This window comes from Hyaena hyaena, unplaced genomic scaffold, assembly GCF_003009895.1.
Source record: "Hyaena hyaena isolate Hyena2069 unplaced genomic scaffold, ASM300989v1 scaffold_3, whole genome shotgun sequence".
Lineage (NCBI taxonomy): Eukaryota > Metazoa > Chordata > Mammalia > Carnivora > Hyaenidae > Hyaena > Hyaena hyaena.
The window spans coordinates 2,248,803-2,267,663 of NW_024080635.1; the positions used below are offsets into that span (position 1 = coordinate 2,248,803).

General features: G+C 38.7%; 1 protein-coding gene across 2 annotated transcripts in view; it reads left to right on the forward strand.

The window, feature by feature from the left end:
• The window catches only part of PTP4A2 (protein tyrosine phosphatase 4A2), a 29,290-nt gene extending 10,660 nt beyond the window's left edge, over window positions 1-18,630 (forward strand). Inside the window, exons 2-6 of one of the 2 annotated variants that reach the window (XM_039230723.1) lie at window positions 6,489-7,177; window positions 10,042-10,134; window positions 13,982-14,112; window positions 16,286-16,360; window positions 17,180-18,630. In XM_039230723.1, coding sequence (XP_039086654.1) covers window positions 7,082-7,177; window positions 10,042-10,134; window positions 13,982-14,112; window positions 16,286-16,360; window positions 17,180-17,288 — 504 coding nt within the window. In that variant the 5' untranslated portion in view covers window positions 6,489-7,081 and the 3' untranslated portion in view covers window positions 17,289-18,630. The remainder of the gene's footprint in view (window positions 1-6,488; window positions 7,178-10,041; window positions 10,135-13,981; window positions 14,113-16,285; window positions 16,361-17,179) is intronic. The other variant, XM_039230713.1, reaches the window with a different exon arrangement.
• The last annotated feature ends 231 nt before the right edge of the window (window positions 18,631-18,861 follow it).

The following is an 18,861-nucleotide window of genomic DNA, read 5'->3' on the forward strand; positions in this document are numbered from 1 at the left end:
GTCAGGATGCAGTAGGTATAGTAGTAAATTACAGAAGAATTTCCCTACTTTTGCTTGGTGGGTGTGATGATTTTATGGTGTCTTGTTTTTGAATAGGCTCAGAATGTTAAGTTAGGCTTCTCTGAGTTCTTTGAGTTACTCGGGGCCTTCTTTTTTCACAGACCCTACATCCAGTCTGTGGACAGGTCTGCTTCAATGTAGATCTTGAAACGGATCCCTTCTTACCCTCTCTACTGCTATTACCATGGTCCAAACTATTTCTCTCCAGGATATGGCTAGCAGTGGCTCCTGCCAGATGTCCCTTCTTCTGCCCTCACTACTTGTGTAATCTGTCTCCACACAGCAGCTAGAGTGTTTTTTTTTTTTTAAACAAAAGTTGTCACTCTCACTTGAAACCTTACCATTTTTCTTGGAACAAACCCCAAATACTTATATTGACCTGTAAGGCTCTCTTATTTCTCTGATCCTATTCATTCCATTGCCTTCTCTACTCTGGTAGCACTAGCCCTCTTACTGTTCCTAGAACACTCCAAGCATGGCCCCGCCTCATACCCTTTGCCACAGCTAATCCCTCTGTCTCGAATGCTCCCTCAAAATATCTATTTGGCTCACACCCCCAGGTCTTGGATAAAATGTCACTTTTTTCAGTGAGGCCTTTCCTGATAGCCTTATTTAAAATTGGAAGCCCTCTCCTTTCTGTAGATTTCCCTGCTTTGCATTTTCCTCCGTAACCATGGCGTAGTTTGTCTTTTTCTGCCTGCTAAAATATAACATCCACTCTGACAGGAATTTTTGTTTGTTTACTGCTCATGCTGCATCTATAAAAGTATATGACACATAGTCTGTGTCTAATACATACTTGAATTATTAATAAATTCTTAATTAGTCAAATTGTAAGGAGGATGTCTTAACTTTTCATAAGAATGAATTCTTTGCTGTTGACAAATTATTCATTTTAGTTTAAGAGAAATGCTGGTGTCTTTATTGAAGTGATGTGAATTTGTTTTAGGAAAAGATTGTTGCAAGATCTTAGCCTTATATGCAGTGTGATGCTTTCATGTTGCCTGTTTGTACAAACCAAGCTGACTAAAATTTGCATGACTTCCTGTGGAATTTCTGGTAAGAAAAGTAGCAGTAAACGTGTGCTTACTTGTTTTTCTAGACCTTTGCTCTTAGATTTTTTTCTTAGATCTAGAATTCTTTATTGTGCATTTATATTAGAAGGTACTGTTTTAATTTGGTGAATACTGGCATGACCCATCAAATGAGAGGGTTTATTGTATTATTTAATTTGAAAATTTAATTTGAAAATGGGGTGATTTCTCAGTGGGAAACTTGGTGTGAGTAGATTGACAGGATTTTTAAAAGGATGCCTAGTAAGTTTGGATTGCCTTCAATTTCTGTTCATTTATGTTTGAACTTAGAATTACAGTTGCCAGAGAAGAACCTGAATTTTACTCAGTAATTTAATATTTTTTAAAAAGTTTATTTTGAGAGAGAGTGCATGTGCATGCATGAGTGGGGGAAGTGGCAGAGCAAAAGAGGGAGAGAGAGAATCCCAAGCAGGCTCCATGCTGTTAATGTGGGTCCAATTTGGGGCTGGATCTCACAAACTGTAAGATCATGACCTGAGCTGAAATCAGGAGTCAGATGCTTAACCAACTGAGCCATCCAGGTGCCCCAATAATGTAATATTTTTAACAAAGAAGAAAACTGTCAGGAATTGTGTAGGTGTGGGCCTGCCTGGGACAGAGGGACTAGCTCTCTCTTAAGGCTCTTTGTAATCCTATGGTTGTAGCACTGTTGAGAATGTAAGTTGTAGTTTTTTGTTTTTTGGGGGGTGGGTGGGGAGAGAGAGTACGTGTGAGGGAGGGGCAGAGGGAGAGGGGGAGAGAATCTTTTTTTTTTAATTTTTTTTTTAATGTTTTTATTTATTTCTAGGAGAGAGAGAGAGAGACAGCGTGAGCAGGGGAGGGTCAGAGAGAGAGGGAGTCACAGACTCTGAAACAGGCTCCAGGCTCTGAGCTGGCAGTCAGCACAGAGCCTGACGCGGGGCCTGAACCCACGAACTGCGAGATCATGACCTAAGCGAAAGTCGGACGCTTAACCGACTAAGCCACCCAGGCGCCCCGAGAAAAAGAGAATCTTAAACAGGCTCCACAGCCCAGTATGGAGCCTGATGTGGGGCTCCATCTCACGACTTGTGAGGTCATGACCTGAGCCGAAATCAAAAGTCGTCCCTTAATGTGCTAAGCCACGCAGGCACTCTGAGAATGTAAATTGTAAATCATTGTAGGGCTGTTAATTGCCCTAGAGTTTTATTTTATTTTAATTTTAAAAACGTTCCATTTATTTTTGAGAGAGGGGAGCACATGTGCTCACAATGAGGGAGGGACGGAGAGAAGGGGACAGAGAATCTGAAGTGGGCTCTGTGCTGACAGCAGAGAACCTGATGTGGGGCTTGAACTCATGAATGGAGAGATCATGACCTAAGCCAAAGTCAGATGCTTAACTGACTGAGCCACCCAGGTGTCCCACACCCCAGAATTAAAAAAAAAAAAAAAAATGTATATGGGAAAAACAAAACATTTCAAAAGGTATGTATTATGGTAGAGTAAATCAGGATTCTGGCCTTTAGCTCCAGTCCTTTCCATCCTCTGGACAGCCACCGTTAACCTCTTTGTAACTTTCCAAATAGTTCATGGGTATGAAAGCTATATAGCACTCATAGATATTTCTGTATATGCTGTTCATACTATCATGTGCTCTTTTCACTTATTAGTGTCTCTTAGTCATCTTTCCATAGTTCATATAGATCTGTTTTATTCTTTTTAACCTTGGCATAGTTTCCTTTTTAAGAATATGCCACGATTATATGATGGTTATTGTAAAATTTTATGCGTTTTGGTTTTTGATTCTCATATAGGTAGATGTTAGCACTAGACTTGACACAGGACGTTGAAACTCTAATATACCCCTTTTCAAAGTTTTAAGTAGTCTCTGTAGTGTTACTGACTTAGTCTTTCTGGCAGTACACTATCTTAGCTTGGTAGGCCTCTGCTCACTTGTTTCCAGTCTCTTTATTCTTTTTTCTTTCTCTCTTCCCTCTCTTCTTCTCTTTAATTTAAATTACAGGGCACCTGGGAGGCTCAGTTGGTTAAATGTTAAAACTTTGGCTCAGATGATCTCACAGTTCATGAGTTCAAGCCCGGCGTCGGACTTGGTGCTGACAGCTTAGAGCCTGGACCCTGCTTCAGATTCTGTGTCATCTTCTCTCTCTGACCCTGCCCTGCTCCTGTTCTGTCTGTCTCTCTCAAGAAAAAAAAAAAAAAGTTAAAAACTTGTAAAAGGATGTCTGTCACAGACCATTCCTTCTAATCCTGCAGTGAAGTTACCATCTTTTGTTAAAAAAGGAAATGTTGCCTAGGAAATGTCCCAAATTCAACATTTAAAAGTTAAGTTCTCTAAAAGATAACATTACTTAATGCCAGTGAGACAGCTTTAGAAGAAAGTTTTCTTGTAAGATGTGCAGGTGCTGAGTGTATGCTGAAATAATAGTCCTTTGTAACTTTTGAGTATTTTCCAGCTGTGTGCATTTTTTTTTTATATACTGCTTGCTTTGTGTTCCTCTGTCTGTTACAGGAGTTAACATTAGTTTATCTGAACTGACAGGTGCAAGAGCATTTAACTGTTGATGTGTAGTTGAACTGGGGTGGGGGGCTGGAGAAGGAATAGAAGCTTGTTTTTATCATGTATCTCTTAACATTGATAGAACATACTGTTTGATTTGGCGGAAATTCCTTTGCTGGGGATCTCAGTATGGTGTTAAGAATTGAAAATCTAATAATGAATTATCCTTATCCTTGGAAGTGGTCCTTCTAAAATGAGGTTGGAGGAGTAAGATGGGATAACATTTGTTCTGTTTGCTGAGCAGACAAACACTGGAGACTAGGTAGAAAACTTAATGCTAGAGCTATAACCTTTTAAGCCTGGTCATCACTACAAAGCAGGTCTTTCAGTGCCTTTCCTCAGCTGACACACATATTAGCTGTGATAACATCGGTAACCAAAGGGATTCAAACAGGTTAGAATTTCCTTGTGTTTTGCTTTTCACTGCTTACAGACCATTGTTCTTTTCTCCCCTTATTTAAGGTCACAGAGTTGCAGATCAACATCCAAGCAAATATTTGAAGAAAAGTTACAGTTACATGAAAAAAATTATGACTTGAAAAATATGTGGGTACCTCCATAGTCAAAATTGGAAACATGAATGGAGTTAGGAGAGCTGGGTTCTTGTCCTTGATCTGCTACTTATTAGGGATATGGTCTTAGTTAACTCATTTTAACTTCCTCCCCGCAAACATCACTCCTGCCCCCCCACCCCCTTTAAAGGTCAGAGTAGTTGCTCTCTAAGTTTCTCATAGCTTTAAAATTCCTTGACTGCACAGGGAGTAGCACTCTATGAAATGTGTAATCTAAGATGGCTGTGTTTTGCGGTTAGAGTTAGAATTAGGAGTTAGGAAAGTGGTGGTGTATATTTTTGTTTTTCTTAGTTTGAGTATAGAAGTTTCATGTTTTAACTGTAGTGTATAACTTCTGCTGAGGTACTGAAGTTCTTCAAATGCCATTTTGAATTTCTTATGTGTCTTTCATGTTTTAGGAATGTTTTAGTTTTGTGCTTGTGTCCATGGTGATATGGTCACAAGTATGTCACTGACAAAAGACGGTGCCATAAGAGTATCATAAAAAGACTACTTGTGGATAGAATAGGCTTGAAAGTTTGCAAGCTTAGGTTCTTAGATGTATTTTAGTCTCTTCCTGAAAATGGTTCTGTAGCCATTATCTTTCATGTCTTTTTCTATCTGGTCACAATCATCTTTTCAGAGACTACTAAATAAGCATTTACTGGTGGCTTAGAGAAGAGGCAAGTGAAAGAACTTAGACCTTGTCCCTGTTTCCAGAGTTATTTATTTATTTATTTAGATTTGTTTGTTTATTAAAGTAAGCTCTACTCCCAAGGTGGGGCTCGAACTCCCAAACCCTCACTCCCAGCCTCACGACCAAGCCAGCCAGGCATCCCCAGAGCAATTTATGATTATGTTGATACTCTGACTAAGCTAACTATAAAGGTTACAGTGTTTCAAAACAGCAGGCCCAAAATAATATTAAAAATGCTGCCACTTTTTTGTCTTGCTTTTGGGATGGATTAATATTTGGGCAGAAGAATGCTGTGTGAATCAATGACCTTTAGATGCTTTTGTACTCTTGAGATAGAGATGTGAGAAATAGTAAAAAGGTAAACTGGACTCAAAATGAGATGATGGGATTCATTGTTAGTTGAGGCAGCAGGCATTATGTGTGGTACATCGGAAAAAACATTGCTAACAGAAGACATTCACCTAGACAAGTCATTTCACTGTTCTGATCCTCTTTCCTCATTCCTTGTTGGTAGCAATAAGTACTCAGAGTTGTGAGGAAAATAAGCTCAGTTTTTGAAAAGTACTTTATGGACTAGTGTTATAATTGGGGGCCAGTGCTTATCCTTTGGATAGAATTAAATCCTCAAAGTAGAATTTTGGTAGATATCCTTCATCCATTTACAGATATATCTTATTTTATTTTTTTCATGTTTGTTTATTTTTGATAGAGTGAGCGCGAGCAGGGGAGGGGCAGAGAGAGAAGGAGCACAGAATCCGAAGCAGGCTCCAGGCTTTGAGCTGTCAGCATAGAGCCTGATGCGGGGCTTGAACTCACAGATTGTGAGATCATGACCTGAGCTGAAGTCAGACACTTAACCAACTGAGCCACCCAGGCGCCCCCAGATATATCTTACTTTAAACAAAGTGTGTATGTGAAAGACACAGTAAGATCATTGTGAACTTTATGAAGAGCCTGTAAATGGAAGGTTCTTTAAGGATCTTTTAATAAGTATTTTATTTTTTATTTACTTATTTATTTTTAATGTTTTATTTATTTCTAGGAGAGAGAGAGAGAGAGAGACAGCGTGAGCAGGGGAGGGTCAGAGAGAGAGGGAGACACAGAATCGGAACAGGCTCCAGGCTCTGAGCTGGCAGTCAGCACAGAGCCCGACACGGGGCTCGAACCCACGAACCGCGAGATCATGACCTAAGCGAAAGTCGGATGCCCAACTGACTAAGCCACCCAGGCGCCCCTAATAAGTATTTTAAATGAATTTAAAAATTTAATCATTTAAAAATGACTTGTGTTACAAATAATCTTATTAACATAGAAATTTTATTGAATCCTGTTTTGGAAAAGGAAAAACATACTTGACTTTTGAATTTCTGACTTTTAAAACTCTTGGTAAACCTTTTTATCCTAGTCTTAATAGATGACAGTAATCAAAAATTGGTGGCATTTCAGCATTTCAGATATCTTTGGGCAAAGAGAATAATTCATGACTTTGAGCATCATGCTTACTGTGCTATCAACCTTCTGTTCATTTCACTTCTGCTTTTCTCCTCTAGGTTTTCCGTTGGAATATACGTTGCACATTTATGGCGATTCTGAGCGTGAGGGCAGACTTCTGCCAGGCTCAGCACAGCGTTTTCGCTGACAAGTGAGCTTGGGGGTTCTATGTGCCATAATTAACATTGCCTTGACGACTCTGGACACCGAGACTGGCCTCAGACATAGTTGGCTTTTTTTTTTTTTTTTTTATTGCAAGCATATTTCTTTTAATGACTCCAGTAAAATTAAGCATCAAGTAAACAAAAGTGGAAAGCAACCTACACTTTTAACTTGTCTCACTAGTGCCTAAATGTAGTAAAGGCTACTTCAGTTTTGTATGTAGTTGGAATTTTTGGAGTCCGAAGGTATCCATCTGCAGACATTGAGGCCCAAGTTGGATTGGAGTGGATTCTAAATACTTCTGCTTACCTTGAAGAGAGAAGCTTCTTAAAGAATAAACAAGTTGAATAGAGAAAACACTGATCGATATTAGGCATTTTAGTGGTCTTTTTAATGTTTTCTGCTGTGAAACATTTCAAGATTTATTGATTTTTTTTTCATTTTCCCCGTCACACCCACACACGCACGCTCACACTTTTTATTTGCCATAATGAACCGTCCAGCCCCTGTGGAGATCTCCTATGAGAACATGCGTTTTCTGATAACTCACAACCCTACCAATGCTACCCTCAACAAGTTCACAGAGGTAAGATCGTAGCGTGGTCTGCTTTTTGGATTGATTTATATATAGGCAAAGTTCTATTATAAGTGAACACTGTTAATAAATCTCTTATCACTAAGCCATTTATTTCTATGATTGGAATATGGGTGGTCATCCTTCCCAATCTTTGCATTGGGTTGAAATAGTTACAGAGTTTATTTATTTTGGGAGAGAATGAGCAGGGGAGGGGCAGAGAGAGAGAGTGAGAGAGAGAATATCAAGAGTCAGGCACTTTATCAGCTGAGCCACCCAGGTGCCCCTACAACAGTTTTTTAAAAGAACATTTATCGAATTTGAATTTGGGGAGATTATCTAGTGCTGTTTGTTTTTTTTTTTAATGTCCTTTCTATGTAATTCTTTTGTCATATTTTTAATAATGAAAATAATATTTGTTGGATACTTAGTATGCACTCAGTGTTACAGTAAGTGATTTTGTGCCTTATATTATTTACTTCTCAGAATAGCCCTGTGAGGCATAGGTACTGTTATTTTCTTCCTCTTACAGATGAAGAAAATGAGGTTCAGGGCAATTTGGTAATTTAGTAATTTGCCTAGAGGCACACAACATGTGGTAGAACTGTCTCTGACCCTAACATCCAGGTCTGCCTCAAATATTCTAGCCGCTTTTGATAAAAAGCTATTCCAGAACTACTTCGCAATAGTAACCATCATCTACAAGGATCAAAACCTCATGGGGAGGAAAGGTATTATAGGTAACATTTTTATGTCAGTTCTTTCATTTTCTCTGCTGTATTTATATAGTAAACTTAGAGAGCTGGATTCACTCCTAGGAATTCTAAATCTATCCCTCTCAGTTTACAGATGGCAAAATGGAGTCCAGAAGAGGTTTTGACTTGCATAAGGACACAAATATTTACTATAAAAAAACTACCATAATCTTTCAGTGAATGGTTTCTATGGAGTTCATTTTAATAGGATTTCATTTCTATTTTGAAATGTTTTAAAATTACTGACTCCATGTAATAGCAGCAACTTTCCTGTGTCTGTTTTAGAAGGCCTTTCTCTGAAAAATAAAATCCTTTAGCAATTAAAATAACTTTTACTCTTTAGTTAACCAAGTGATGGACATTTGTAGAAAATCACTGTTCCTGCTCATTATACTTCTAATTCCCAGAGCTCATACCTTTGTGTACACAATGTGCGTAAGTTGATTCCAGGCCTGTGCTGTGTGCCCTTAGGTTGTTCAGTCACCTTTAAGCCTGGTTGAATTATGTGATGCTATTTTCAGCCTGTGGATTCCTTGGCCATAGACTCCAAGAGTGGCAGCAGCCACTGTCCTGCAGCTATAAAAAAATGTGGGTGGCCCATTGAAGATAGGTAGGCACTGGATTAGGCATTACTGTAGGAAAATTTTTATTTGTTAAACATTTTTTTAAAAATATTTATTTTTGAGAGGGAGAGAAAGCAGGGGAGGGGCGGAGAGAGGGAGACAGAATCAAAACAGGCTCCACGCTATCGAACTCCTGAGCCGTGAGATCACCACCTGAGCTGAAGGCGGACACTCAACTGACTGAGCCACCCAGGCGCCCTGGAGGAAAATTTTTAAAGGGGCAAGGCTTCTGCCTATAATTATATGTTTGTTGGGTTTATAACATGATACCACTTTTTAATTTTAATTTCAGAATTACTTCTGTTTACTTTTATTTTTAAAAATATTATTTATTAAAAATTTTTTTTAAAGTTTATTTATTTTGAGCAAGAGAGAGTCCAAGCAGGGGAGGGCTAGAAGGAGAGACAGAATCCCAAGCAGGCTCTGTACTGCCAGTGCAGAGCTTGCTGTGTGGGGCTTGAACCCATGAAACTGTGAGATCATGACCTGAGTCAAAACCAAGAGTCAGACAGTCAACTGACTGAGCCACCCAGGAGCCCTTTAAAGATTTTATTTGTAAGTACTCTCTATACCCAACATGGGGCTTGAACGTACAACCCCAAGATCAAGTTGCATGCTCTGCCAACTGAGCCAGCCGCCAGGCGCCCCACTTTTGTTTCTTTAAATTAAAAAAGCAGTAAGTACTGTGTAAAAATCAGAAGATATATATAAGCAAAAGACAGTTTAGGGTTGCCTGGCTGGCTCCATCGGTTAAGCATTTGACATTGGCTCAGACCATGATCTCTCGGTTCAGAAGTTCGACTGCATTGGGCTGTCTGCTATTGGCGTGGAGCCACGCTTCAGATCCTCTACCTTCCCCCTTTCTGCCTGTCCCCTGCTCATGTTCTCTTTCTTTCTCAAAAATCAACATTAAAAATAAATAAATAAAAAAATTTAAAAATACTTAACACTTAATACTTGTCTTCTGGATGTTTCTCTCTCCATATATGTATATATTCGCTTGTATGTGTACAGTTAGGATCACAGTTTATTTTCAGAAATCTTTCCCCCAACCTTCTTACTATTATTTTGATAGCTGTTACAGTATTGTGTATGGGTGTGCCATACTTTCTTTAACTGTTCCCCTGTTTTTGGACCATTAATGTTTCTACCTTTTTACCATTCCAAACAGCCCATCTTACACATGCTGGTACCTAAGTTTTTGTGTATATATTTAATTGCTTTGTTACTATAAATTCTCAGAAGTAGAATTTCTAGGTCAAAATGTATGTATGCTTTCAAAGGTTTTGTGACATGTTACCAAACTGCCATCTATAAAGGCGAATCATGTTGATGCTTCCATTAAGAACTTGAGTGTCCATTCTATGTATTGCCACAATGAGAATGATTTTGATCTTTGAGAATGGTGTCTCATTGCTTCAATTTGTAATAGTACATTTTTAAAGTTTTGGTTGCAGATTCTGAAAGTAAGTTTCCTTATATTTGTTTTTCTTCAAAGGAACTTAAGAAGTATGGAGTGACAACTTTGGTTCGAGTTTGTGATGCTACATATGATAAAGCTCCAGTTGAAAAAGAAGGAATCCACGTTCTAGTGAGTGTGTAGTGTTTTTGTTTTTCACTATGGACAACTAGTAGTACCTTTTAAACAGCTGTTTTTATTTTTTTTATTAAAAAAATTTTAATGTTTTTTATTTTATTTCTGAGAAAGAGAGACTGCGTGAGCAGGGGAGAGTCAGAGAGAGAGGGAGACACAGAATCCGAAGCAGGCTTCAGGCTCTGAGCTAGGTGTCAGCACAGAGCCCCACGCGGGGCTCGAACCCACGAACTGTGAGGTCGTGACCTGCGCTGAAGTCGGACATTCATCCGACTGAGACTGAGCCACCCAGGCACCCCTAAACAGCTGTTTTTAAAACTGGACACTCAGTATGCTTTTTAAGCTTCTAGGAGATGGAGATACAGTGTTGATTGCCATCTTTTAAACTTTTTGGATTGGCAGTTTTTTTCATTTGTGCCCTTAAAGTCTATATGCAGAGTATTTTCAAGAAATGAAAAGCAAAATTTAATATACACTTATTTCAAGAAAATGGAAATTTGATTTTGTTTTCTCTAGGAAATTATTGCAATAATTAGTTTTTGTTTCTAGGCTACTGGTTTGAATCTAACTAAAAGTAATTTCTGTCAGGAATTAAGTCACATGGAATTACAGTTGACCCTCGAATGCAGGGTTAGAGACACCAACCCCCCACTCTGTCAAAAATCTCCATAGGACTTTTGACTTCCCCAAAACTTTACTAATAGCCTACTATTGACCAGAAGCCTTACTAACATAAACAGTCAATTAACACGTATTTTGTATGTTATAGGCATCATGTAATATAATCTTACAATAAAGTTAGCTAGGGAAAAGAAAACTTCATTAAGAAACAGGAAAGATATATTTACAATACTGTACTATGTTTATTGAAAAAAAAATCTGCATGTGAGTGGACCTGCACAGCTCAAATGCATGTTGTTTGAAGGACAGCTGTATTCTGTCTCACTTTGCAAGTACTATTTGTTACTTAATGTTTTGTGGATAACTTATAGGGGACCAAAAGGTTGGACAAGAGATAAGGAAGGAGAGGGAGATGGCATCTTGCTCTAGAGTAATCAGCATAAGTTCTGACACTTCCTGGTAGATTTCTAAGAAGCTCTTGTGTGATTAGATTTCTTTTATTGTTCAGTTTGAGCATAAAGTGATTGGAATTATTTCAACTTCCTCCTTAGCCCCTAAATACACTATTTTATTTTTCCCTAAATAGTTGTCTAAATTGCAAGAACATGTAATGAAATGATCTTGTAGTCTTAGGTGTCTTAGAGCTATTTGATTTGATTGTGGGAAGACACTGGTATTTTAGGTAGTTGGTGAGGAAGAAAGTAATAAAGAAGAAATTGGTACAAGGGTATTTATTGAGAGGTACTTTTATAGTCTTAATGCATTGGTTGGTCGGTGGTTGGGAAGTCAGTTGCAAAGGAAATAAATGCCTTCTTGGTAAGGCAGCTGTCTCATATCTGATCTGTTAAGTTTCCTTACCTCCCCTTTGGGGAAAACACAAAAACAAAATAGCCAAGTGTTATGTTGTTCTTTTTTAAAGCATTTTAAATTTTTTATTTTATTTTTTATTAAAAACTTTTTTTAATGTTTATTTTTGAGAGAGAGGGAGAGAGTGTGTGCAAGTGGAGGAGGGGCAGAGAGAGACGGAGACACAGTGAAGCAGGCTCCAGGCTCTGAGCTGTCAGCACAGAGCCCAGCGTGGGGCTCGAACTCAGAAACTGTGAGATCATGACCTGAGCTGAAGTAGTATGCTTAACCAACTGAACCACGCAGACGCCCCTGTTTTTTATTTTTTAATGGTTTATTTATTTTGAGAGAGGGAGAGAGTGTATGTGCACTTGGGCACAAGCTGGGGAGGGGAGGGGCAGAGAAAGGGAGAGGGAATCCCATGCAGAATCTGTGCTGCCAGCACAGCCTCATGTGAGGCTCATTTCCACACACCATGAGATCAAGACCTGAGCCGAAATCAAAATTGAGACGCTTAACCAACTGAGCCACCCAGGTGCCCCCAAGCATTATGTTTTTTAAAAATGTATTTTAATAGCATGGCATGGCAATAATTTGCTTGTATTCCCATTTCTAAATGACTTTAAGTTCCCCTAAGAAGAAACTTGTATAAAATGTAGCCCTGTATTTAAAAATATATAAACAACATTTTAACTTTCGAAACTAGGCTAAATTTCTTTTTCCTATGTTGTGAGTATGATCTCCAGGGGTCAGATGAGAAACCAATTTTGACAGATGGCAGGGGTGAGAAAATGAACTGTGGATTGACTACAGACTGTTTGAATCACTTATGTTGGTAAACACCTTTATGAAATAGAAATGAACTAAAGAACTTGAATTAGTTTGTGGAAGATAATGGTAGGTCTGGGATTTATGCTAGGCCTTTAAATCTAGGCTATTGTTTTATTTTTGTTTTAAATCACTGTGATCAGATAAACTAAAGGTCTAACTTAAGCATGTAAAAACCAATATTTAGAATTGAGCTTGGAATTTCTTTCCTTTTCCCAGAGATTTTAAGTGGATTGTTAATCTACTTTTCGTAGGTAAAGAGAGTTTGGAACACTTTATAAGGGCATGTCCCCAAAATACGACTTTTCAAATCCTTTGCCCAATGTTTTTGCAAATCAGAGGCATATTGGAAAAGACTAATGGTAGTTTCATTTATGTCAGTTTGAAGTTCATACCGTTCTAAATAATTATTTTAACGATTTTTTGGTAGAAACTGCTTATATGAGTAAGTGAAGTATATTTCGTACTGCTGTTACTTAACTAGATGCATTTTAGGAAGTATTAGAGGAAATAAGCTCTCAACTAAGGCAGTAACTTACTGGTTTTACTGCTATTTACAGTTAAACTCTATGGTGACATTTTTAATGGTAACACTGACAGCCCTTTTATTATGGGGTGTAGTTGACAAATCAAACATAATGTGTTGTCATGGCTAATGGGCTACATGAAGTGTCCTAGAGGTGCCCATAATGAGGGTAGAATCAATTTAGTGTTTTGTCACTTATCTCTTTTTCTTTCTTTAGTATCTTAAAGTGTCCTTATCCAGTCTCATTAGGGTAATCTTATGTTAAAAAAAAAAATTCCCAGTGTTTTTGCATTTCTGTCCTTGAAGCTAGATGGAAGAGAGAGAATGCAAAATGTGAATTCCCTTCCCCTCTTTTTTTTTTAAAGTTTATTTTGAGAAAGGGAAAACACACACACACGTGTGCGCGTGCACACATGCACTCACACACGCGCGTGCGAACTGGGTAGGGATGGGGGGTGCGGGGAGAGAGAATCCCAAGCCTTGCCGTCTGAGCAGAGCCCAACGCTGGGCTTGGCCTCATGTACTGCAAGATCATGTCTTGAACCAAAATCAAGAGTTGGACACTTAACCAGCTGAGCCACCCAGGTTCCCCTCCCCTCCTTCTTTAAAGCTGATTTATGTTGGTTTCTTAGGTCTTTTGCTAGGTAGGAAGGAAGATAACACCTACTGACAGGTGTTTATCCTCTTTTACTTTGTCTCAGCTTTAATTATAGTTTTCTCTATTGTGTCTAATTACTGCTTTATTCAGATAAAATATTTGAGGAACACTAGTTTCTTACCACATTGATAAGAGATTTCTGTAAGATGAAATCAGATATTTACAATGCTGACTACGTGTCTTTGAGAAGGAATTTTGGTCTTGGATCATTTTTCAGTTGTGATAATAAGAATTACAGTATTAAGAGTAGGTATATAAAGTACAGTTGGTTCACTTAGACCCACCCTGTGTACTATGCAGCTATTCTGCAAGGGATATTATCCTGGAAAAACTAACAATTTAACGTAAAGATCTTTCCTTTCCAGGACTGGCCTTTTGATGATGGAGCACCACCCCCTAATCAGATAGTAGACGATTGGCTGAACCTGTTAAAAACCAAATTTCGTGAAGAGCCAGGTTGTTGTGTTGCAGTGCATTGTGTTGCAGGACTGGGAAGGTAAGCTCTTGCTTGTTTGTCTGTGAGTTCATGATCAAAAACTTCACTTTGGTAGAAATTTGTATTTATTACACTAAATATTAAATTGTCTGAAAGAAAAGGAAATGAGAGCAAAAACTGATGCAGATTTCCTAAGACAGCTTTTTATGTTTCATTGGTTGTCTTGATTCTAATGCCGTCATAGGTTTAGTAGATGATCACTCAGAAATTGTTTTGAAACTGATTTAATGTAATTATCTTATTTGAGCTAAAAAATGTGGTCTTAATTCAGTATAGTTCCTTTTTTCCTCATTTCACATATTCAAATTTTTTTTTTTTTTTAACATTTATTCGTTTTTGAGAGACACAGACAGAGCGTGAGTGGAGGAGGAGCAGAGAGAGAGGGAGACACTGAATCCAAAGCAGGCTTCAGGCTCTGAGCTGTCCTCACAGGCCTGATGCAGGCCTCAAACTCTTAGACCTTGTGATCATGACCTGAGCTGAAGTCGAGTGCTTAACCGACTGAGCCACCCAGGCGCCCCCTTATTTCACATTTTCAAAGACTTAAGTCTTTGAAATAGGCAACAAAATGAAAATGATTTAGATTTTAAAGAATCTATATGTAGTTAATTTTGGATTGAGATGAATGGGAAGTTAATAGGTGGAGAGCAGATGGCTGAACTTTAAACTCCTGAAAGATGTGGAGAGAATGAAAAATGACGTTGATTTTTAAGCCTTTTTCCTGGAGCACTGCGTACAGTGGTGCCTCAACACTCCCAGCAGCAGCAGATTAGATGCCAGTTTATGACGTGCACTTTGACTCAGAACATTAGTGCAGGCTGCTATTGCCTCAAGATGGTAGTGACTCAGGCTGTTGCCTCCGCTTAGCCCTTTTGTTTGCTGTTTTCCTTTTTCTTTTTTTTTTTTTTTTTTTCCAGTTTCTCCTTCAGGGTCAGAAGCTTCAGTCTTTATTCTGAGGGTGAAGGTACTGTTCTAACTGAACTTGGCAGTTTTGTAACAAGTACCTATTTCATCAGGTAGTCCAGAGTTGGTGCCAGGTAGTAGACATTTTAAAGCATCCTTTCCCAGGGTACCTGGATGGCTCAGTCGGTTAAGTGTCCAACTTCGGCTCAGGCCATGACCTCACGATTCGTGGGTTTGAGCCCTGCATCAGGCTCTGTGCTGACAGCTTGGAGCCTGAAGCCTGCTTTGGTTTCTGTGTCTTTCTCTCTCTCTGCTCCTTCCCGCTCTCATGCTCTATCTCTCTCTCTCAAAAAAAAGCATCCTTTCCCTTGTTAGGTCTCTGTGTGTGTGTGTGTGTGTGTGTGTATTATTATTTTATTTTTAAGGAGTCTACTTCTGTGACTGTCACGAAACCCAAGCTGGGTTCACAGTGATGAGTCCTGGAGGTAACTACACCTCACTCGGGACTTTCTGATCAGGACCCAGTCTTCTCTCTCTACCTCAGCTGAAAACACAGATTCACGAGGCCTCAGCCCCTACCTTTGTGTTCCTGGAAGATGCCAAATCCAACTATGCAGGACACTTTTTCAGAGAAGACAACTTTGTCTTCCCAGAAGACAAACCCTCTCCTTTGCTTTATGAGGCAGATAGCATACCCAAACCGTGGACAGGTTGGGACCCGCTCAGGCCTCAATGTCCGTTGTTAGATGTAAAAAAAAAAAAAAAAAAAAAGATACATATATAGAAAATTGTTTGTAGTTACCAATTCTCCGACAGTCTTATAACTCACAGAAAGGATTTTGTTGAAGAAATCTAGCACCTTGTGGTATTTGTTGAGGAAATGATATTAAAATGGATTTGTAATGAAAATTTCGAGAAGCTTAGTACGGATGATACATTTGGTCATTTATTTTACTGCGGTATTGATTAAAGGCCAGTGAAGAATTTTTGAGGACATATAATGTGAAAATTTGAGATCTAATGTGATGATGCTTTAAATAAAGATCTCTTAATGAAGGTGTAGAATTTAGTGCTTTATGAAAAGTACATAACACCATAGACCCTATCGTGATACAGACTTTTGTATAAGGAAAATAGCAGCTTTTTCAGTCCACGGAAAAAAGGGAGCCTCAAGCTTTGTGTTGTTTTGATAATACGTAATCCTGGGTTTAAAAAAAATCCTTTAATTCCAAAGAGTTGTGGATATTTACAGATGAGTTTCTCTCTGTAGAGCACCCGTGCTGGTTGCACTTGCTTTGATTGAATGTGGAATGAAGTATGAAGATGCAGTTCAGTTTATAAGACAGTGAGTATGAAGTTTTCTGTTCCAAAACACATAAAGCAAGACCATATAAGAAGAAGGAATTATGGAAGGTACCCTTTTGTGGTATGGAATAATTTGTTGGTTTAAAATATTGTTTGATGGAAGAAATCAAAAGGAGCAAGGGATAAACTTGTAATAGTACTGTTGTTCCCAGATTTAAAGATTTTCTGATTTAGGTGGCAAATTTGGACACTAAAGAATTTGTCCATTATGACCTGAGTATCTAGGAATCTTTAAAATGAATAGGTAGTAGAGTCTCAGAGACCTAGTGACTCTTTTAATGGATGTCCGAAATACCTCCCAAGTACAACTATGACCAAGAGGCAAGGAAGAGTCTATAGAGGAGCAGTTAATCACTTAGGAATCTTAAGTGACCTGTTCAGGCACAAAATCAGGATGGCGGTTCTCAGATAGAATCTTGGCATCAGTCTGGAATAATGAGCCATGTTATTTTGTTGTCCAGAATTCTTTGACAGTTACTACCTTGTCCTTTCCCTTTCAACCTTTTCTTAGGGGAAAAAAAAGGAAAGAAAAGAAAAGACTGTGACAAGAGGTCATGAAATGTATGGTAGCAGCTCTAGGAAGGTAGCATATTTCAAGGAATGCCATCTGTGCCTGCTGCTTCATTTAATACTTGGTCATTCATCAGCCCTTTCTCTTAAGTGATGTTGTATAGGGAATATGCTGGTTTTTACTGTGTGGAGTCAGAAAAGCCTTAGGCGATTAATGATACATTTCAGTGAATCAGATAGCTTTTTTTTTTTTTCCCCATGATAAAGTTTCTGATTCTTATATTTTCAGAAAAAGAAGGGGAGCATTCAATTCCAAACAGCTGCTTTACCTGGAGAAATACCGACCTAAGATGCGATTGCGTGTCAGAGACACCAATGGGCACTGCTGTGTTCAGTAAAAAGAAGCGTAAACGAAGGCTGACTTGATTGTGCATTTAGAGGGAACTCTTGGTACCTGGAAATGTGAATCTGGAATCTTACCTGTGTCACCAAAGTAGTGATGGATTCAGTACTCCTCAACCACTCTCCTAATGATTGGAAAAAAGCAAACAAAAAAGAAATCCCTCTATAACGTGAATAAAATGTTTAAGAAAAGAAAAAAAGAAAGAAAAAAAGGATTAATTCAGTGAAGGATGATTTTGCTCCTAATTGTTGGGAGTTTGAATTTCTGTCAGGATTGAATTATATCAAATCCCCTGTCTTTTTTAACTTTTCAAACTAGGTCTCTAAGGAAAACCAGCAGAACATTAGCCTGTGCAGAACCATCTGTTTGGGGAGCACACTTTTCCATTATGCTTGGCACATAGATCTCCCTGTTGTGAGTTCTTTTCTTTTCTTTTCCTTTCTTTTCCTTTCTTTTCTTTTTTTTCTTTTCGGTGGTGGTGGGCTTGTATTTTTCCCTTCTTCTCTTTCCCCATTCCTCGTTTTCCCCCCTGATATAAGTCGTAGATGGACTAGGAGAAGCCCTTGTTGCTGTAGACGTGTGTGCAGTCTGGCAGCCTTAAGCCCACCTGGGCACTTTTAGAAAAAACAAACAAACAAATGAAAAAAAAAAAGAAACAAAAAAAAAAAACACCAAAAAAAAAAAAAAAAAAGCAGTGGCATATGTATTATATGAGCCAGGTGGTTTTTAGTCTTTACTGATGATGGGGTGTTCATGTTAGTTTCTTTTCTTGGAAACCCTATTCAACATTAGGCAACGTAGCCAAGAGCCTTTTGTTTTGGTTTTGGTGAATTAGTGGGGAAATGGCATTTTAAGAAGAGTCTTTCTTCTCAAAGAACTTAGCTGAGAGTCGAATTCTTCTCTTTTCCAACCAATGAAGCTAAGTGGGTCTCCCAGAAACTTTGGCTTTCTGAAGGGGAGTGAGCGCTCCGGGCCGTCACTAAAGATGCGTCCAGGTAGAGAGTTACCATACTCTGTACATCTCCTAGAATTGTGGGTCGTAGCATTACTCCGATTTTCTGTCTCATGATGTCGGAGAATGCTGATAGTTTGGCAGTTTTATTTGGGATTTACTCGTATGATGAATTTTTCAAGAACGGTGGAAGGAGTGACAGCAAAGATAGGATATTTTGGACTCGGCAAATGCCTGTGATGCATTTTTGTCAAACTATCCCATCTATGTACAGTTAAGTTTAACCACTGATTGCCTTGTTATTTTCTTACTAGGTTCTTTATGAGATTTAAAAAAAAAATCGCTGGTTCAAAACCAACAATGCCTAGTGAGTACGTGTCCACAGGCCATCCAGGGTAGCAGGCAGACATAAAGCAACCCAGTGAATAGCAAAGGGACTGTGTTGTTGATGAATTGGTGTAGTATCAGTTTTACAGATTCTTTGCTGGGTTCAATGTGCTGATCTAGAGAAGCTGTCTTTCTGCTCTTTTGCAGAAAGCATTCGTGACCGGGCTGCACTCACAAAGCAAGTTGAAGGACACCATCCAGGGCTCTTGCACCCTTCATCTAAACATTA